This window comes from Pantherophis guttatus, chromosome 9 (genome assembly GCF_059756535.1).
Source record: "Pantherophis guttatus breed Tessera chromosome 9, ASM5975653v1, whole genome shotgun sequence".
Taxonomy (NCBI): domain Eukaryota; kingdom Metazoa; phylum Chordata; class Lepidosauria; order Squamata; family Colubridae; genus Pantherophis; species Pantherophis guttatus.
The window spans coordinates 30,213,101-30,235,621 of NC_142071.1; the positions used below are offsets into that span (position 1 = coordinate 30,213,101).

Here is a 22,521-nt window from a genome sequence, read left to right on the forward strand (position 1 = left end):
AGAAAGATCTGAGCCCGGTGGGGTGGGGGGGGGAGAGGGAAAGAAGCTTACCCGCGCACGTGGGAACGCGCGTCCAGAGGATGCGTGTCGTCGACCCAAACCAAACGGAAAAGAGGGGGCAGCTCAAGAAGGGAGAGAAAGCTTTCTCAGACGACCCCCTACCCAGGTCGGGACTGTGGGAGGGGAGAAAAGAGAGAAAGAAAAAAAGAAAGGAAAAAAAAAAGGGAAAGCGCTTCCCCTCACGACCCGAGCCCCGCGCGAAGGGCTGCCTCACGCGGGGCATGATGGGTAATCTCTCTCCCGCTGAGGTGTTGTGCTTTTTTTTTTTTTTTTTTGGCGGGAGCGGCCCCGCCCCCTCGAGCCGAGCGTCCGGATTGGCGGCGCGCGGCGGTTGCCGGGGCGACGCGCTCCGCCCGTGGTGACGCGCGAGGGGCGGGGCGTCCGAAAGAGAGAGGAGAGGGAAGGAGGGTGAGGGAGCGCGCGTGCGCGTCCCCGCGTCCTCCGGCTCCCTCAGCGGCTCTCCGTCCTTGGCGGCGACGGCGGCGGTGGCGGCGGCGGGTGAGGCGCTGGAGCCGACCCGGGCAGCATGGTGATGGCCGAGCCCCGGCGGCTTCCTCCGGCCGCCGCCGCTCTGCTCCTACAACCCCCGCCGCCGCCGCCGCCGTCGTCGTCGTCGTCGCCGCCTCAGCCTCAACCGCCCCGAGGCTCTTCGGTGCCGGTGCGCGTCGGCTTCTACGAGATCGAGGGCACGCTGGGCAAGGGCAACTTCGCCGTGGTCAAGCTGGGCCGGCACCGCATCACGCGCAGCGAGGTGAGAGAGCGGGAAGGTCGTGGGAACGGGGGGGGGTTGCCGGAGACACGTGTCTGTGGGGGGGGGAGGAGCGGGAGGGGGGCGTCCCCCCCCGGAAAGGGGCAGAAGAACGTGAGAATCTGGGACTTAGGGGGCGGTGGGGGGGGCTTCCCTCTGCGCAGGGGGGCTGAGGGGGGGGAGACCCTGCGCTTCAATCTGCCTCCTGCCCCACATTTGGGACCCTAAATTGAGGGAGGGGGTTGGGGGGGGAAGCAGGGATTAAGAGGATCCCCATGGCCCTAAATTGGGGGAACCTGGGGGGGAAGCAGGGAATTAGTAAGGGGATCCCCATGGCTTTGGTGGGGGGGGTCTCTTGCTCTTCAGTATCCCCCCCCACCCTGCCCCACATTTGGGACCCTAAATTGGGGCTGGGGGAAAAGCAGGGATTAAGTAAGGGGATCCCCATGGCTTTCGGGGGGAGGCTTTTGCTCTTCAGTATGTTCCCCCCCCCCCGACTCTGCCCCACATTTGGGACCCTAAATTGGGAGAGGGGGCTTGGGGGGAAAGCAGGGATTAAGTAAGGGGATCCCCATAGCCCTAAATTGGGGGAAGCTGGTGGGGAGGGAAGCAGGGAATCAGTAAGGGAATCCCTATGGCTTTGGTGGGGGGGGGGCTCTTGCTCTTCAGTATGTTCCCCCCCCCCGACTCTGCCCCACATTTGGGACCCCAAATGGGGGGGGGACTGGGGGGAAACAGGGATTAAGTAAGGGGATCCCCATGGCTTTGGGTGGGGGAGCTCTTGCTCTTCAGTATGCCCCCCAGGACTCTGCCCCACATTTGGGAGCCTAAATTTGGGGAGTGGGAGGAAGCACGGTTTAAGTAAGGAGATCCCCATGGCTTTGGGACAGGGGGCGGAATCTTGTTCTTCAACCCCCAGACCCTCCCCACCGTTTGGGATCTGAAGTTGGGGGAAGCAGGGATTCAGTCAGGGGAATTCTGTTCTTCAGTATCCCCCCCCACCCTGCCCCACATTTGGGACCCTAAATTGGGGCTGGGGGGTAAGCAGGGATTAAGTAAGGGGATCCCCATGGCTTTGGGGGGGGCTATTGCTCTTCAGTATGCCCCCCCATCCTGCCCCGCATTTGGGACCCTAAATTGGGGGGTGGGAGGAAGCATGGAATTAGTAAGGGGATCCCCATGGCTTTGCTGGGGGGGCTCTTGCTCTTCAATATGCCTCCCCCAAACCCTCCCCACCGTTTGGGACCCTAAATTGGGGGGTGGGTGGAAGCACGGTTTAAGTAAGGGGATCCCCATGGCTTTAGGGGGGAATCCTGCTCTTCAATATGCCTCCCCCAGACCCTCCCCACCGTTTGGGCTCTGAAATTGGGGGTAGCAGAGATTCAGTCAGGGGATCCCCCTTGGCTTGGGGGAGATCCTGCTCTTCAATTTGCCTCCCCCAGACCCTGCCCCACATTTGGGACCCTAAATTGGGGTGGGGGAGTAGGGAGTCAGGCAGGGCACGCCCACGGCTTTTTTGGGGGGGGTGCCCCCTCGCCTGCAATGCTGTGACACACACACAGACCCCTCCAAGTTGGGACTGCAGTGATGCTGCAGACAGACTGGCTCTGCTGCCCACCTGGCCCTGGGCATGGGGTTGCAGGTGGAAGGGCAGAGAGACACCCCCCCCGGAATGTGTGTGTGTGTGTGTGGAGGGGGTGTCTCAGGGTCAGGGTGCGAGAGAAAACAGTAAGGGGGGCGTCTGTGGGGATTCTCCGTCATCCAGGTTGTCCCGAAGGTCAAAAGCCAAGGAAATCCAGTTGCCTTTTTTTGGGGGGGTGGGGAAGCAGCTTTGGGACAGCCAGGGGGTGCAGACTCTGAAAGGGGGACCCCCCCATGCAGATTGCTTAGTGCAGAGGTGCCCCCCAACCAAAGGTGTGTGGAGCTCTGCTGGCTTTGGAAGAAGACTTCTGAGTCTCCTCGGGCTCGTGAACGCTGCTTCAGATCTTTTCAGAGATCTCTGTGGATCCAATGATAAGATTATCCGGGGAAGATTCCTCTCCTGGGCAGTAGATTCAAAGGCATCCATCCCAAGGTAGACGGGAGAGAGGATGAGTGGCTTTTCTACCTAGCACTCTTTCCTAGGTACGCGGAGCCCTATCACAACTCTTAAGTAGACCTGAGAAACTTTATTCTTTTTCTTTCTTTCTTTCTTGTTTATGTTTTATTGTAATTTCTTGGCTGGGTTGTTGTGAGCCACCCGGGATTTTTGAGAATCGGGGAGCGTACATGTTTTATGTATCAGTCAACCAGATGTTCCGACCGAATTTGGTGTTTTTAATCCACCTTTCGATTCTTTTCCAAGGATCTGAGATCGGCAAATGTCTTAAGGGTGTTAAAAGAATATAAGCTCATCCAAATTGCCTTTTGCAATTGATCGATGGAGATTCTGTCAATGTCGAAGGTATTCAAGGGTTGGTCCGGTTGTTTTGGGATGGCAGCCAAGGCACCTGTCACTATCGGTACTGCCTTTGCTTTCTTACTATTGCTACTGCTACGGCTTTAAAAATGGTTGTTTGTGGCTTTTCGATGCTTGGTGATGTGAAACCGGGAATGACATTTGAATCTGTGGGTGCTGCGCTTGTAAGGAGCTTTTTTTTTTTTTTTTGCAATGGTGGTAGCCTCTGTGTTTTTTTCTTAAAAGGTAAATAATAAATAGAATAGAATTCTTTATTGGCCAAGTGTGATTGGGCACACAAGGAATTTGTCTTTGGTGTATATGCTCTCAGTGTACATAAGGAGAATAAAATGCATTCATCAAGAATAAAAAGATACAACACTTAGTGATAGTCAAGGTTACTTATAAGCTATCAAATCGTACTAGGAAACAAATAAAAAAAATATAAATTGAAAGATACAAACAACATGGTTATAGTCATAAGTGGGAAGAGATAGATACTAGTAAGGAAGAGAAGAATAATAGTTATACATGATTAAATACAGGATTCTACTACCATTCCTGATCCTGAGAAATTGGAGTAGCTACTCCAAGGAAAAACATGAAAGACTATCAAAGATCATGTGAGGAGCACCTCGATAAGTGGCTCCTTTGGAAAAGACTACCTCAAGAGAGGGTGGTTTTTCTCAAGTCGGAGAGCCCATGTCCTCTTCCCCCCCCCACCACCAAATAATGAGAATGCTCCCACAGGGCATAGATGAGAGGGAACAGTACTGTCTCATGGCAGCTGAATATATTTCTGAGACTTTGTGCACGGAACATGACCAAAAGGAAAGTCTTCAGGAAGACATCCTGCAAAGATCAAAGGGCCTCCTGCTTGCTTGATTTCTGGATGATCTTCGCCTCTCTCTCTCTGAGGTGCTGTATTCAGGAAAAAAACTCCTTAGGCTTGGAAATAGCTTCCTGTCAATGTGTAGATGTACCATCCAGGGATGATTTCTAGTGAAACTTGCTATGCCAAACCCTTCTGAAGTAGAGTACTAAATCTAGGAAATGAGTCTTATCAGAAGAAAAATTGTACCGTGTTTCCCCAAAAATAAGACCCTGTCTTATATTTTTTTGAACCCTAAAATAAGCTGTTGGCCTTATTGCCATGCGCTCAAAAGCCCGATTGGGCTTATTATCGGGGGATATCTTATTTTGGGGGAAACATGGTAGAAGACTGACAATCTAAATCAAGGATCGGCAACCTTAAACACTCAAAAGAGCCATTTGGACTCATTTCCCACAGAAAAGAAAACACCGGGAGCCACAAAACCCTTTTGACATCTAAAATGAAGATAAAACTGCATATATCATTTTTTTTAACCTTTATACTATGTATAGAAAAAAACTATAGTGTGTTGCATTTATGAAATAAATGAACTGCTACAGAGAAAACAAATTTTTATTTCTGCATGCAACAAAAACATTTTGAACTCCGGAAAAAAAAAAAGATGGGCCAAGAAGCTCAATAAATCACGTACCGGCGGGTGTCGCACATTGACGGTTGTGACGCATATTTTGAGCACCAGGGAGCCACAGCAGAGGGATGAAAGAGCCACATGCGGCTCCAGAGCCGCAGGTTGCAGACCCCTGACCTAAACCGTCCTCCCATGGAAGATCAAGAGATATTGAGAAGCCTCAAAAGGAGCTGATCCAGGATGTCCTTCAAAAGATGATCCATTGAAGCTGCTTTCTGAAATCCAAAGCGTTTCCTCCAAAAAGGACAGAAGTAAGGAACCTTGGGGGGGAATCAGAAATCTTGAGGGGGGTGGGTGTTTTAGAACCAACTGCCAAAAAGACAGAGGAAGGAACAACCAGAGTGCAACAATTGTGAGAATGAAGTCATGGGTTAGATGGAGAGAGGCATCTTGAAGACGAGTGGATGTTTTTGGAAAGGGAGTTCCTTCGCTAGAAGCAACGGTGATCTTGAGATGAACCTGCTTGAAGGAAAACGTGACTTAGCAGAAGCAGCCTCAGGTAGAACAGTGAGGAATTATTTCCTTGTTCTTCGAAGGGATTTGGAATTAGGAATAAAGGGGTGGGGATTTGTGATTCATTTTGGAGAAGAAATGAAAGAAATCCCTTGGAAAAATGATATCACTTTGGAGGGGGGGGGATGGTAGAAAAATGTTGTGACTTTCCAAGGATTCAATCAGAATATATCTGGAAGGGACCTTGGAGGTCTTCTAGTCCAACCTCCTTCTCAAGCAGGAGACCCTACACAATTTGAGACAAGTGGCCATGCAACAATCTCTTCTTAAAAACCTCCAGTGATGAAGCACCCACAACTTCTGAAGGCAACTTCTCTTCCACTGGTTCATTGTCCTCACTGTTGGGAAGTTTCCCCTTAATTCCAGGTTGCGTCTCTCTCTCTCGGTTAGTTTCCATCCATCGTTTCTTCTCTTGCCTTCCGGCGCTTTGAAAAATAATAAGTGGATAAATAAATCTCATAGCAAACATAATTTGAAAATCAATCTCGATCTACGAAAGAGGACGTGACCCTTTTTTAACAACTACTTGAGCTTCGGGGGTACGAGCAGATAAACCACGGCGAAGCCAGTTTTTCACTGCTAATCAGGACCATGGTCCGTTTTCCCGGCAGTTTCTGGTTTGTGCCGACTCTTAGACAGCACAAATTCCACCTTTTGACTGCTAGGCATTTGTCCTTCCAGCATTTTCTTTCCTCCCGGTAGCTGAGACTACAATGAGATGCATAATTCTCTCTCTCTCTCTCTCTCTCTCTCTCTCTCTCTCTCTCTCTCTCTCTCTCCCTCCCTCCCTCCCTCCCTCCCTCTCTTTCTCTCTCTTGCCATCCTAGCATCAAAAAAAAAAAAGAGAACAGCCAGTCCAGGCCTGTCCTAATCTTGCACCCCGTCCATCTTTCTTTAGCTAGTAACGCTGTTTGCTTGTTTTCTTTGCCCGTTTCCAAAGTGCAAAAGCCGGTTGGCAGCTTTCAACAAACTTTCCATTTCTCTTGTGCTTCGCCGGAAAAATTCTCTGGAGGCCTGGCCCCGGGGCCTATGCTGGAGGCACATATTCGAAGTGTGACTGTTGTACACAGCATGGATGCGTTGTCTCAGCCAGCCCCTTAACTGCTTGGACAAGCGTGGCAACAGCTGTGGAAGCAGCTTTGTGGTTCCGCTTGTTAACTATCATTTAAAAAAAATAAAATAAAAAAATATCACACCTTGATCATGTTAATGGTGTGGTTTCCCGCAGAACTCAAACCCTTTTCTCCCAAATCTGGCATCGGTAGTATAAGTTAGTTTTCTCCTGCTTTAAGGACGCCGTTTTGGAAAGGCAAACAATGGTTTATTAAGTTCAGTGTGACGGTTTTTTGCGGGGTGGCATACAGAGGACGTGTGCAATTATGCAGGGAGTCCTCAACTTACAATACATCGTTTAGTGACCGTTCAAAGTTACGGTGCTGGAAAAAAGGGGACTTACGACCATTGTTCACACTTAACAACCGTTACAACAACCCCCATGGTCATGTGATCAAATTTTGTGCACTTGGCAATTGATTCGTATTTATGTCGGTATCCTGGGGGCATGTGATTCCCTTTTGTGACCGTCTGACATGCAAGGGGGGGGGTTTAGCCAGATTCACGTAACAACCGGGTTACTGACTTAACTGCTGCAACGATTGACTTAACAACTGTGGCAAGAAAGATGGGGCAAAGCTCACTTAACAAACGTCTCACTTAGCAACGTACATTTCAGGCTCAGTTGTCGTAAGTCGAGGGCTACCTGTAATTTGCTGGATAAATAGGTGTCGGTGTTAAACCTTGAACAATTAAAGCATTTCACCCCTATTTTTCTTCTCCGTTATTCCTATTCCTATTCTCCAGCCACTTATACCATAGGAAATAACGAATATGTCAATGTATAGAAAATATATAGTTAATAGAGGTCTTAATAAATACACTGTAATTAAAAAACAGGGGACAAGAAGAAACTGGAATAATATAAAGCGAAAAGGGGGAAAATGTAAATACTAGAAGATCATCACGAAATAGCTGTTAAGAGAGTATATATATAAATGTTGTATGTCTTGTAATGTCATTTTATGTTATAATAATAATAAAAAGAAAGAACAATGAAAGCAGTCGTATTAAATTGAGACATCCAGTGGGGTTTTTAAAAGTTCTTGGTAGAGACCAATTCATGCCTCCTATGTTTGTTTGTTTGTTTGTTTGTTTGTTTAAATTTCTATACCGCCCTTCTCCAAATAGGACTCAGGGTGGTGCACAGCCTAAGTAAAAACAAAGCATACAAAATTTAAAAAACAGTATTAAAATAATTAGATATTCTGGCCGTAAATTAAAACAACCCAATTTAAAACCAATTTAAAATTTAGCTCAAGCCAGCGTGAACAAACAAAGATTGAATAGGTTTCTGGTCAATTTGTTGAAAGTGATGGTATAGAGGTTTAATAAATAATTGCCTTGAAAAAATCTTGATAGTGTCACTACATTCACGAGAACTCTGTAGATACCTTTTCTCCATTCATTCAGAAAACCACGTCAAGAAAGCAGATCCGCACTGAGTTGGATCTGGCTTTGGAAGAGAGATCCAAAAAGAACAGTCCTCTGGCATTTACACGCAGTTTAATCGGGGCTGATCTTTCCTTTTAGGAGCACTGGCATTTAAATAGCAATTTGTGGCCGCTGTGCCTTTAGCCAAGGCATAAAGGCTAATGAATAAATTGGTTTACAGCCTGTTGCTCCATTGCAAGTCCCTAAAGCTGAATCCATCAGAGCTGAATATTTTGGAAGAGAAGACGGGGCAGAGAAAGTTTTCCCACTGGTCCTGTAGTCATAAGGAGAGGCCGTGCTGATTTACGCCCTGCCCGTCACTGTGTTCCTTCTAGGGCCATTGGTTCTTTAGACAGAAGGGATTCATAAATAGGGATTTAGTTCTTTATTTTGCTTCCTGTTCGAATGCTTCGTTTCAAATGTTGAATTTCCCCCTCGGGTAGAAGTTGAGCATTAAATCGCACCACACTTTTAATTGCTCTGCCCGGAACGGTGATTGCGTGTCTTCAAAGCTATGCGCTGCCTCATTTAGCATCGCCTTATATACAAGAAGGACGTTGCTATGTCATCTTAAATATTAGTCTGGGGGTGAGGGTTTACAGAAAGGAATTTTCATAAATGTTCTGGCCCACACTTAAGCTTGTGCAGTCAAGAAACGACATTCGGAAGTTTCGGCTTTTGGGGTTTGGAATGCTGCTTGACCTTAACTCTAGTTGGGTTTAAAAATCCAGTTTTAATACTGAAGAGAGGACCAAGAGCCCCTCGTTTCAATCCTGAGCTACAAATATTCTCCTTTATTAATACAGATTTTCCCGCTGGTGGTCCCATCAAGTCAATGTGGCCCAGGGTGCCACAGGCCTTTGACCAGATGCCAACGGTGCAGTTAATTTGTGTTGTTTTGTTACAAAACCTAAAAACAATTTCCTTATAGACTAAAATCTGACACTCTCAAAGCTCATCTTCTGAATAGGCATCGACAGGAAAGAATCTGTTTTTATTTGCTGCATATAATTACGTGCAAAACTCCTTAGAGCAGAGGTCTTCAAATTTGGCAGCTTTAAGACTTGTGGACTTCAACTCCCAGAATTCTCCAGCCAGCTATTCTGGGAGTTGAAGTCCACAAAGCTGCCAAGTTTGAAGACCTCTACCTTAGAGGATAGTCTGTTGCGGAAGACCCAGTGACCAAGTTTCTGGCCAGCCATAAAAATACATACGTAGTTTTGGTTTAGCACAATGTGTGACCCTCAGCCATGGTTACTGAACCATGATTTATGGCTTAGCACGATGTGTGTGAAGCCCTTCTGGCATATTCTGTCAGGCAGCCAGGGCTTAATCCGAATCAGTGAATCAATTCCAGATCAGTTTAGATTTGATCTACTGAAATCAATGGCCAACTGCCATGAAAATCCATTGAAATGGGTTTTTAATGATGTTTACCTCGAATCGGGTGAAATCCAGCAGGTTCTGGAGAACCGGTAGCGGAAATTTTGTGTAGTTCAGAGAACGGGCAAATATCACCTCTCGCTAGCCCCAGAATGGGGTGGGAATGGGGATTTTGCAGTATCCTTCCCCTGGAGTGGAGTGGGAATGGAGATTTTGCAATATCCTTCCCCTGGAGTGGGGTGGGAATGGAGATTTTGCAATATCCTTCCCCTGGAGTGGGGTGGGGATGGAGATTTTGCAGTATCCTTCCCCCAGGAGTGGACAGGGAATGGAGATTTTGCAATATCCTTCTCCCAGGAGTGGACGGAATGGAGATTTTGCAATATCCTTCCCCCAGGAGTGGGGAGGGAATGGAGATTTTGCAGTACTCTTCCCCTGCCACGCCCACCAAGCCACACCCACAGAACCAGTCGTAAAAAAAAGCTGGATTTCGGCACTGCCTCGAATCCTGTGGTTTTGAACTGAAACCCAATTTCCAAACTTGCCATATTTGTCTCTTCAGAAACAAGACTTAAACAGTAGAAATAATCTAACGGACAGAGGTCAGGACAAGGGGTGATTGTGGGGGGATAAAATAGTCCATGCAGTGGAATTTGATGCCCCGGTGATAAACCTGTTTCCAATGGTGAAGACCCACTAATGTTTCAGGTGTCAAAGCTTTGCAGTGCATCGCAGGTATAAAGAGATCCATTGGAGATTTTTTTTTTTGCTGTTTTATCAAGCTGAGCTTTGCTGAGGCCCAGCAGAACTTTTTAACAGAAACCTACAATATATTGGAGCCCTGGCTGAACTCGATAGGATGCTCTCTTTTAAAAAAAAAAAATGTAAAAAAATCGCTGGGTGGCGAGGTCTCCTGCAAAGACTCGAGCAATGAAGGCCTCGTTCACAGCATAGAGTAGCTGGAGAGAACGTCAGAGGAGATTAGGCGTTAATGTGTAGCACAGAGTTCCTTTTCCGATTTCAGAAGCTGAAGAACATTTGTGGAATAGACCACAGTGGCTTTGGTGTGAAACATCTGACTTACCGAGAAGTGAACTTCTTGGAACTGCGTAGCTTGCAGACCTTCAGAGGAAATTTCTTTCGTCCTTGTTTGGAAAGGTTATTTTGCTTGCGTGGGTATGCGTGTAGATATATATATATATATAGAGAGAGAGAGAGACATACATACATACATACATACATACATACATACATACATACATACATACATACAGTAGATGATAGATGATAGGTAGAGAGAGAGAGAGATTCATCTATATCATCTAGATAGATACGGTAGATAGATACAGTAGAAGATAGATACAGTAGATAGATACGGTAGATAGATAGATACATAGATGATAGAGAGAGATTCATCTATCTATCATCTAGATAGATACGGTAGATAGATAGATGATAGATAGATAGATAGATAGATAGATAGATAGATAGATAGATAGATAGATAGATAGATAGATAGATACTGTAGATAAATACTGTAGATAGATATGGTAGATGATAGATAGATACTGTAGATAAATACTGTAGATAGATATGGTAGATGATAGATAGATAGATAGATAGATAGATAGATAGATAGATAGATAGATAGATAGATAGATAGATAGATAGATACTGTAGATAGATATGGTAGATGATAGATAGATACATAGATGATAGAGAGAGAGATTCATCTATCATCTAGATAGATACGATAGATAGATAGATAGATAGATAGATAGATGATAGATAGATAGATAGATAGATAGATAGATAGATACTGTAGATAGATACTGTAGATAGATATGGTAGATGATAGATAGATAGATAGATAGATAGATAGATAGATAGATAGATAGATAGATAGATAGATACTGTAGATAGATATGGTAGATGATAGATAGATACATAGATGATAGAGAGATTCATCTATCATCTAGATAGATACGATAGATAGATAGATAGATAGATAGATAGATAGATGATAGATAGATAGATAGATAGATAGATAGATGATAGATAGATAGATACTGTAGATAGATAGATAGATAGATAGATAGATAGATAGATAGATAGATAGATAGATAGATAGATACGGTAGGTAGAGAGAGAGAATCTATATCTCTAGTTATCTATCGAGGGAGGAGGAGAAGGAGAAGAAGAGGAGTGACTGATTAGCAACATTTGCCTAGATCCCCATTTTCAAAATACCACCTCTCTCTCTTTTAAGTTCTGAAGTTTTTACTTTTGGCTGCAGCCATACAAAGTCCTAGAAACAGCATAACACTTATGTCCATCTTGCTTAGTGACAGCAATCCTAGTCCCAAATGCCATCATAACTGGAGGACTAGCTGTATGGCCAGCTCAGTTAACCCACCTGAAAGCGTTCCTTGCTCCTCACCATCCTTCCTGACCATAACCTAGCCTTGCGGTCATTCTCTGCTTCCATTATTTTGTATTTCTTCAGGCCAGAGTGGTGGTGGAAACCCCACACCCCCTCTTTGCCAAATATCTGAATGGCTTGGAAATACCAAGGAGGTTTCAGGCATCTCTTGAAAGGCATAAAGTACATAAACCCCTTTGAACTCTTTGGGCTTGCAGTGTGCAGTTTTTGTCCCATTTCTTTCCCCCCCCCCCCAAATAACATGGGCCAGGGGCTGAATTGTCCTTTGCAAGTTGGCCCATGGCTCTTGGCTGAGATGCTGAGGCTTATAATCCTGACAAACGTAAACTTCAGAGGATTAGCTGTGATGTTTATGAACGACAAGCAGTCTCGTAAAACTGCCACCCAGAAACCATATTCTAGCAGAACCTGGAGTAGTCAACATCCTGAGATCAGGGCCGAATAGCACCTTTGACCCCCCCCTTAAGGCAGGGTCTCCTGGCCTTGGTGACTTTGTTGACTGAGCCACTTTGGATCCTGCAACATTATCCTGGGACACATATAATTTTTGCCTTCGTTTGTTGGCAAATTTAAGACCTGTGGACTTCAACTCCCAGAATTCCCCAGCCAGCCATGCATGGCTGGCTGGGGAATTCTGGGAGTTGAAGTCCACATCTTCACCGTGGGCAAGATTGGGAAATCCTCTCTTGACTTAAGGTGTCATATCCTAGTTCGGAAAACGAACCGAGATCCTTAATTCTCTTTTATTTGGAAATAATTCTATAGCACAGGGAGAATAACGTCCTCCTGCTGCCAAAATGCAAGCCGGGTCCATCTGTTTGGTGTCTCTTCACAAGCCTCTTCTGCATCTTTTTGGATTTGTTTTGTTTGAATGGTGCAAGCTGCTTTCCTGGGCCTTCTTTCTCTCCCCCCCCCTCCTTTTCTCTTGATGCATGCAAGATTTTCGGGGGATGAATAAGAGTTTCTACTCTTTATTTCTAATAAAAGCTGTTTCTGGTGATTCATCTTTCTGTCTCCCATTGGAAGCCCCGCTCATCTTAATTATATATTGTGACATTTTCATAAGCTGGTTATCTGTTGGGTAAACAAGAGAGAGAAGTGTGGGTTTGATGCCTTCTCCCAGACAGATTGACTTTCAGTTTCCAAGCCTAGGTTCTCGACACAATGCTTTGCAGCGTTGGGAGCCTCGATCACCAGGTTCAGCTGCGATTCGAGATAGAAGTACTTTTTCTCCCCCAGTAAGGCCAAGAAGAAGAAGAAGAAGAAAAGATGGAATTTCCTATTGCATCAAACCACCGCTTTGTGGAAACAAATTTCTCCCTGAACCACAGAAATGTCGGGCTCAATTGTAGTCATAACTCAAGGACTACCTGTACCTGTCACAGTCCCTTTTTCGCAGCCCAAGCCCTGCACGCCACCCAGATTTGCCTAAAATAAATGCGTAGAAGAAAGAAACGAGATGGGTCAACCAGGATTTCTCAAACTTGGACAATGGGTGGGCTTCAACTCCCAGAATTCACCCTGGGGAATTCTGGGAGTGGAAGTCCACTCATCTTCCAAGTTGCCAAGATTGAGAAACACTGCTGTAAACATTTCCTTTACATTTATTCCCATTTTAAAAGAAGCTTTAAGAAGCAATTTTTTTTTTACTCTTTCACTGGGCCAGTGGGATGCTATTGGAAGCCCACCAACCGAGAGGATGACAATAGTTGTCGTATCAATCTTGAGACATTCTGGAGATGCTATACAGTATTTATACTGTCCTAGCAAGCAGCAAATTATGCCAATTAAATATGTGCACCACGAAGAAAGATTTCCCTAGAAATTTTCTCCATTCCTCTTTCTCGAATGCATTGCAGCTTTTAATATTCCGGAAAAAAATGCCTGCTAGAGCCATTTTGTTTTTCTATATTCAATATTTGCCTCTACGATGTACTGTCCAGCATACAAAAAAAAAATGGGGGCACCGTAACAGTTTGCAATAACGCTTCCTGGATAAAAAGCAACTTAATAAAAGCTCAGAAGATTGATAAGGGGGAAAACCAAATAAACCCCATTGTGTAATTATGAGCCAAACCTGTCTGCCAACGTCTGTATGAAAGAGAGAGAGAGAGAAAAAACAATTGATATTTTTTGGAGGTCACTCTGCTCTTGCCTGATTCTTCACTGACAATGCACTGTGATTTTTCAGTCGGTCACTCCTAAATTTTAATTTTTAATTTTTAACGTGGACGTATTTTAATTTCTAAATGGATATGTCTCTGACTCTTTTTTTTTTAAATACATAGATTTGTAGATAGTTTGAATTGTGTTAAGCTAAGTGGCTTAGCTTTCCCTAAACTGTTGTACAATAATGTATAGGAGTCCTCCACTTACAACATTTTGCTTAGTGACCATTCAAAGTTACAGTGGCATTATAATAATAATAATAACAACTTTATTGTCGTTGTACGTATATACACAGTATACCCATACAAGGAAATTCACTTAACATCCAAAGACCAGGCCCAACACACATGACAATCCCCAGACATCCCCCCACCCACCCACCACAAATTCCCCACCCCTAAACCACACAAACATCCACACAACAGACCAAGTAATGCTGTCCAACAGCTCACTGATGGTGGCCCTTTAGTTCATTGTTGAGTACAATTACAGCTCTGGGATAAAAATTAATAAAAACTAAAAAATTTAAAATTAAAAAAAGTATTCAAACCGGAAGGAAGGAAGGACTATTTTTTCACGTGATTTACATTAAGATGCTTGACAATTGACTTGCATTTATGACGGTTGCAGTGTCCCGGGGTCACATGATCCCTTTTTGCGACCTCCTGACAAGCAGAGCCTGTGAGGAAGCCAGATTCACTTAACAACCGGGTTACTCAGTTTAAGAACTGCATTGATTCACTTAACCAACGTGGCGGGAAAAGTCGTAAGATGGGGCAAAATTCGCTTAACAAATGTCTCACTTAGCAACATAAATGTTGGGCTCAATTGTTAGTCTAGGACTACCTGTGTGGGTTTTTAAGCCTCCGAAACATTAATCATAGTTAAATAGGAAAACATGCAATAAATCACCCCCATTGATTTTGCTTTCTAATGGAACTTTCTTAAAGGGCAGTTTTACGTTAAATAACCTCTCTCCCCCCTATCTCTGAGGATTAGTAGGTGGGGGGATTCCTCCTTCAAGCACAGAGAATGTGAGTTAAACATGTGACTAATGCACAACGTATTAGTCATGCACTTTTAATAGGAGCAACCTTTGAGGCACATTTGGTGTGAAGCAATGTCTGATTTATTTATTTGTTTTCTTTCTCGGCCACAGCCCTTTGCTTGCTTTTCCTTCGTTTCCACGATAAAACCTCAGAGAGTTTGTTCTCCTTTGCGATCCATGGCTGCCATGATAAGGGTCAATACTTAAGCCTCACTTGAAAGCCTTCTGTTCCATTTTAGCACACACAGAATAAGAGTTGATGCTCCAGATTAGGTTCAGTTAAACTGATTTATTGCTGTAGCCTGTGCACACCAATCTTCTCGACTAATAGCAATAGCCCTTAGACTTATATAGCGCTTCACAGTGCCTTACAGCCCTCTCTAAGCGGTTTACAGAATCAGCTTATTGCCCCCAATAATCTGGGTCCTCATTTTACCCACCTCGGAAGGATGAAAGGCTGAGTCAACCTTGAGCCGGTCAGGATAGAACTGCTGGCAGTCGGCAGAGTTAGCCTGTAATACTGCATTCTAACCACAGGGAGGGAGGGAGGGAGGGAGGGAGGGACGAAGGAAGGAAGGAAGGAAGGAAGGAAGGAAGGAAGGAAGGAAGGAAGGAAGGAAGGAAGGAAAATGGCAATAGCACTTAGACTTATATACCACTTCACAGTGTTTTACAGCCCTCTCCAAGCATTTTACAGACTCTTGCCCCCAACAATCTGGGTTCTCATTTTACTGACCTTGGAAGGATGGAAGGCTGAATCAACTTTGAGCCGGTCAGGATTGAACACCTGGCAGTGAGCTGAATTAGCCTGCAATACTGCATTCTAACAGGAAGGAAGGAAGGGAGGGAGGGAGGGAGGGTGGGAGGGCGGGCACTTAGATATATACCACAGTGCTATACAGCCCTCTCTAAGTGGTTTACAGAGTCAGCAAATTGCCCCCAACAATCGGAGTCCTCGTTTTACTGACCTCGGAAGGATGGAAGGCTGAGTCAACCTTGAGCCTGGTGAGATTTGAACTGCAAAATTGCAGGCAGCTGGCAGTCAGCAGAAGTAGCCTGCAGTACTGCACTCTAACCACCGCGCCACCACGCTTGCTAAGAGTTACCTAAGGGCCGACAGCACTCAAGGAAGGTTGGACCGATCTTGCTTGTGACTATGTAGAGACTCTAGGCTGGTCCCTCTCTTCATTCTGCCCCTAGCTTCTGCCACTCATTCTCCCACAGCGGGATAACCGGAAGAGTAAAATGAGATAAATCAGGGAAAACCAGTGTCATGGGAATGGAAGTCTCCTCACTTTCCCCATATATTCTCAAAATCTATTTTGAGAAGTCTTTGAAACAGGTTGCTAGGGAGAAATGTGTTGGCCAGTGAGTGTGGATCCCATTCTTTCAGGAACCAGCTTCTATCAACTCAAGCAGAACATGGGTTTTATACAATATAATATTTGCTCCCACTCAGTCCACCACAACCCCCTCTAAAATCCTTTATTTTTCTTCATGTGATGTTTTAGCGTTAAGTCAAAACTGGCGGGTAGCTGTTTCTTTGCACTCCGGTGACGTCGTTTGTGAAGGCAGGGTTACGATCCTCTCTTGTTTTTTGTGTGTTTCTAGGTGGCAATAAAAATCATCGACAAATCTCAGCTCGATTCTGTCAACCTGGAAAAAATTTACCGGGAGGTACAGATCATGAAAATGCTGGACCATCCACACATTATCAAGCTTTATCAGGTACGTTAATCCCTAAATCTCGCCTGTCGAATCTGAAAGTTCAAAAGTGACGGGGAACTCAAACCTTTTTTAACCGGTCCGCTCCTGAATTCATCCAGGGTTTGGTTGTCGTTGGTGGAATTATTGAGCAGCGATTTAATTCATCCCCATGTACAAATCCAGAAACAATCTTGATACTTCAGATCAAGTTTTTCCCTTTGTCCCTTTTTTGGACGTTAAACAACTGTACGGCTTTGAATAATTCATGAATTCACCAGCCTCAAAATTGTTGACTCAGGCATTGTTGAAAGGAACAGGTTTTGTTAACTGATTTAGGCTAGCCTGCCGGGATTTTGTTCAGTTTGGAAAATCGGTAGCAGCAGCAACAGCAAAATGCCAGAATTTTGACTTAATGATTGTTAGCAAGTACAGGTGGACTTACGGCCGCCCGTTTAGTGACCGTCCAAAGTTACAACGGCACTGGAAAAAGTGACATGGTCGTATGATCAAAATTCAGACACTCGGCAACTGGTCCGTATTTGTGACGATTGCCATGTCCCGGGGTCATACAATCCCCTTTTGCGACCTTCTGACGAGCGAAGTCAATGGGGAAACCAGATTCACTTAACAACCGGGTTACTCGTTTAAGAACTGCATTGATTCACTTAACAAACGTGGCGAGAAAAGTCGTAAGATGGGGGAAAACTCACTTAACAAGTCAGTGGGGGAGCCAAATTCCCTTAACAACCGTGTTATTAACTTAAGAATTTGCAGCGGTTCACTTAAAGAGCTAAGGTTGTAAGATGGGCCAAAATTTCACTTTACTGTCTCGCTTAGTGACAGAAACTTTGGGCTCGGTTGTGGTCGTAAGTCGAGGATTACCTGTATGTGTAACACAATTTTGCCTACATGGTCCCTTCTATCTTCAGGGGCAGCTATGCTAACCAAAGACGTGCAGGGTAAACCATCATATATCTGAATGGCTTGATTCCTGGCTTGTTGGTCTTCAAGGAACCGTGGTTTGACATGGTTTAGAAGTGTTTAAACAGGCCACGGCTCAGGCATAATGCTGAACTTTTCCATCCTGGTTGCTGGATAGTTTAGCTGCCTCTGCTTGAAGAAAGAGTCAAGTAGGAGCAGGAACCAACATTCATCAGCCGGCTTTCTTACTAACAAGCCACTTTGGGAGAGAATCCTGGCTTAGAGTCTTTTAGGAGTGCGGTGAGTCACTCGAGGCGATTGGCTCTCGCTAAACGTAAGGTCAGATGGATCAGTGGGACTTGGTCTCTAACAGGATCCTGTTTATGTAATCTGCAGTGTGACCTGAATAGCTTTGCCACAGCGTGTTCAAGTACGCCACAATTTCCTAACGTGGAACAGTGAACGGCGGGATTTCAAAAAATCTGTAATTTGCCAGCTTCCATTTTCATCGTTGCAGTACGTGACTTTTGCTCTCGGTCTAAAGCAGGGATGGGCATCTGTGGCCCCTTTTAAAGCTGTGGACTTCAACTCCCAGAATTCCTGAGCTAGCCATACACGGCCGGCTGGGGAATTCTGGGAGTTGAAGTCCACAGGTCATACATAAAAAGGCCCATAGTTGCCAGCTTTGATCTGAAGAGTGGGAAGGTAAGAATTTCCTTAGGTTTCTGAGCAGTGACTGTTGTTTCTCCGCATTAAATATTTGGACTGCTTACACTTTATGCTAAACCACATCTATTCCACAAATATGAATTTATGTGGAACCTGTTTATCAATTCTCCCAATTTATTGGTGAGTTGTTAACTGGCCAAAGCTTTGAAGACTGATCTAATTCCTTCAGACAAGTTTAGTTCTTAAATAAGTTTGAAAGTTTAAATAGATCGCGTAATATTTGTCTTTAATATGCCTTCCTCGTTATATTCCTCCATGGTGTCCTACCAAAAATAATTTCATCTTGGCATCAATCAAGCAAATAATAACTTAGAAATGTCCTTGACTTGCTTAGGGCACCGTATCTCCATTAGCGTTGATTATCTTTTCTCTTACGCGAGTCATGTGCACACACAAAGTATTAAACAATCAGGAATTTATGTAACATTGTTATGGAAAGCTACATTATGCTCCTTTAACAGTTAAGCGCTAGTTTTAGAATTACAGAGTTGGAAGGGACCTTGGAGGTCATCTAGTCCAACCCCCTGCTCAGGCAGGAAACCCTACACCACTTCAGACAAATGGTTGTCCAACGTCATCTTAAAAACTTCCAGTGTTGGAGCAGTCACAACTTCTGGAGGCAAGTCGTTCCACTGATTCATTGTTCTAAGTGTCAGGAAATTCCTCCTTAGTTCTAAGTTGCTTCTCTCCTTTCTCTCCTTGATTAGTTTCCACCCATTTCTTCTTGTCCTGCCTTCAGGTGTTTTGGAGAATAGCTTGACTCCCTCTTCTTTGGGGCAGCCCCTGATATACTGGAACACTGCTATCATATCTCCCCTAATCCTTATTTTCATTAAACTATCCATGCTCAGTTCCTGCAATCATTCTTCATATTTTTTAGCCCACTTGTTTTGATACTCCCGTTGATCTGTCTGATAAAGAAGGATGGTTTAATTTTGAGCGCAAGTCTTTCTCATGAGACAAAACCAGATGTTTGAAATGATGACAGCCAGTTGTAGAACCAAAGTAGGAAGTATTTGAGACTTCACCATGGAGTGAGCCAAAATTCAAGAATAGAAGTTTTAAGTGCTGACAAGGAAGGCAGCAATTCGGGAGCAAATCCCAGGCATGAATCAGTCAAATGAACGGAGTTGTTCAGAAGCAGCATTGTGAGCCACCAGATGCCACCGGATTCAGATCATTGTAAATCTCGTCGTAAAGGCCTTGCTTAGAATTATCTTTATTAGTTTAGCCAATGTCATTAACAAATTACTCGTATTAAATGTTGAAGCTCAAGATGAAGAGACTTCCCCGCCATGTCAAGAAGAAACATTTGGTTTAACGAGGTTTGGCTTGGGCTTTTATTAAATCATGTCTCAATATTGATAGCACGCTGTAAATCAAGCGGTTAATGGCGATATTATAAAACGAACAGTTTACTTATTTGAACTGGAATTTAGAAATGAGAGAAAGATCCAGATCATAAAAAAAAAAAAAAAACCCACATAATACTATTTCGTGCTCTGAGATCTTCTGGAAAAAACAGCCAGCTGTCAACAGTATTCTTTTAGTCATCTTTAAAAAGCCTTTGCTTTTGCTATGGGGCAGTTGAGACTTTCTTTGACTTCCAATGATCCAAATCCTTCCAATGATTTTACCAATTAATACATTCAGCACAGGCCTCCCAGTTTACGGGCTGCATGGTGTTTTATGCAAATCTTTTCAGCCTTGTTGATTTCTTAACTCCGGTTTTTTTTCTGACATTTTAATTTGTTAATTTTAATCTTTTTTTTTTTTTAATTCTCTTTTTAACTGTGCTGTTAGTCAGGTTTTTATATTATTTTGTAGTGGTGTTTGTAAACTGCCCAGAATTACTAGATAGATAGATAGATAGATAGATAGATAGATAGATAGATAGATAGATAGATAGATAGATAGATAGATAGATAGATAGATAGATAGATAGATAGATAGAGATAGATAGATAGATAGATAGATAGATGATAGATAGATAGATAGATAGATAGATAGATAGATAGATAGATAGATAGATAGATAGATAGGGAGGGAGGGAGGAGAGAGAGAGAGAGAGAGAGAGAGAGAGAGAGAGAGAGAGAGAGAGAGAGAGAGAGAGAGAGAGAGAGATGTAGGTAGGTAGATACATAGATACATACAGTGGTGAAATTCATTTTTTTTTTACTACCGGTTCTGGTGGTTGGTGGACATGGTGTGGCTTGGTGGACGTGGCAGAGGAAGGATACTGCAAAAATCCCCACAAAATTCCCTCCCCACTCCTGGGGGAAGGATATTGCAAAATCTCCATTCCCACCCTACTCTGGGGCCAGCCAGAGGTGGTATTTGCCAGTTCTCTGAACTGCTCAAAATTTCCGCTACCGGTTCTCCAGAACCTGTCAGAACTTGCTGGATTCCACCCCTGGATACCTAGACAAACAGACAGACAGACCCACCTGTTCTCTTCTAACCAACTATGGTGAAGAGCTGGCATCCTGTATCTCAACCAGAGAAATTACGTTGGAGAGTTTGCTGATTCGTGTGCAGCAAACCTGCCTGGCCTAACTAGGTACAGCCCTCGCTCACCATCCTTGCACATCTTCTAGCTGTAGAGTTTCCTCCCATGGCCACAGCTTGTTGCTTCGGTGAACAAGAACGCCGATGCCTACCTTTGATCAAGAGATTACTTCGGGCATGACGTCAAACTTTCTCAAGGCCCCGAGAAAAATCCAACTTTCTGCATTTATTAAAAAGCCTTTTCGGTCTCTCCTTTGTTCTAGCAAGCTGCCTGGCTGTTTTAACATTCTAAGTGAGATTATTATTCACTAACGCCAGCAGCTCTCTCTTTCCGGAACACGAGGGTTTGCAATCTGTGTTCGATTTGGGGGGGGGGGCGCGAGGCGATATTTGAAGTTCTTGGAAGTGTCTTGTGATAGCATGAAAGCAAACAAATGTGTTCTGGCACAAACGTTTGTGGATTCCATCCAATTCCCTCATTTTTGTATTTAAACACTTGGGAGGCAGAAATTGTTCCTGATCTAGTTGGATCGTCTAAAATACCCCAAATGCTGTCTTCCCTTCACCCCAAATTATAACATCCCTGGAGAAGAATACAGTTGACCAGCAAGAATGAGAGCATTGGAATATCCTGTTCTTGCAAGATTTCAAAAATTCCGTTGCAATTCTTATTTGCCTCCCTATTTCGTGCAAAAGCCATTGGAGAATTGTTTAATGAGACGGATCTTCCCCAGGGGGGGAGGGGGGGGAAACATCTTAAGATTTCAGTGCCAAGTGATTTATCTTGTGTCTGCCTTCAAAATTAAAAGTAGCTGGCATTGTTTTCTTATATTTGGCATCCCACAATAAATGCTCGATGGGTCAAGGAGCGAGGCAGAATTCGTGACTATGGATTGTATTTGTTCGCCTGCTAATTTGGAAGTTATTGCTTCAGCACGTTGGCTCAAACCCCACGAATTTCAGGGTATGTCTTGTGGTTTATTCTGAGAAACCTCCATGTATCTTAAAATTGTTTGTGTTCCGGTAACGAGACATTCCTTTTAATCACCGATTCAGGGAAGCCTCATCTCCATCCTGCCTTCACCTTTGAATTCTTGAAGTAATTTTGAATTTTTTTATACGCGTAACGATACCTCTGATGTTTCATTTACCTCTGGAAAAAATACTGAAAAAGTTGCTTCCAAGATTTCCTGGGGGTTTCTCTCTCTCTCTCTCTCTCTCTCTCTCTCTCTCTCCCCCCCCCCCCTTTGGCAGTTAAAATGATATTTATTTCTTTCATTCACAGGTGATGGAGACCAAAAGCATGCTGTACCTTGTGACAGAATATGCCAAAAATGGAGAAATATTTGGTAAGCTTTCCGACTATAAAAATAGCTCGTTGGTTTCTTCCAACAGTTGCGCACTGTTAACGTATTTGGAAATTCTCTTTGCTCTTAAAAATAGAAGCTTTTCTCTGCTCAGTCGTCCAGAAACAAAGACGGGGGATTTTGGACAGTAGATTATTCACTCCAGTATGTCCTCTTGAGGGATCTTCAGTCCCAAAATTAAGATGGTTCCTCTTTCCATTGGCAGGCTGTATCCTGCGAGTGTTGCTCTGTTTGAAAAGGGGAAGTGCAGGCTTCATAAATTTCCATTTCCCTTCTCTTAGATTATTGGCAATGTTGGCTAAGATGATGACAACGAGAACATAGCAACACAGATTCCTACATTCCAACCCTGTTTAGGGCAAATGGCAAACATTTCACTGTGAACACAATTGGCTTTAGCTGTCTGGTAACAACAGTT

The 22,521-nt window shown here is 44.2% G+C and overlaps 1 protein-coding gene across 1 annotated transcript in view; it reads left to right on the top strand.

The window, feature by feature from the left end:
* Positions 1-406: 406 nt before the first annotated feature.
* Positions 407-22,521, top strand: part of SIK2 (salt inducible kinase 2) — a 67,644-nt gene continuing 45,529 nt past the window's right edge. Inside the window, exons 1-3 of the mRNA XM_060695028.2 lie at positions 407-811; positions 16,483-16,599; positions 22,022-22,085. Of these exons, the coding sequence (XP_060551011.2) occupies positions 587-811; positions 16,483-16,599; positions 22,022-22,085 (406 nt within the window). The 5' untranslated portion in view covers positions 407-586. The remainder of the gene's footprint in view (positions 812-16,482; positions 16,600-22,021; positions 22,086-22,521) is intronic.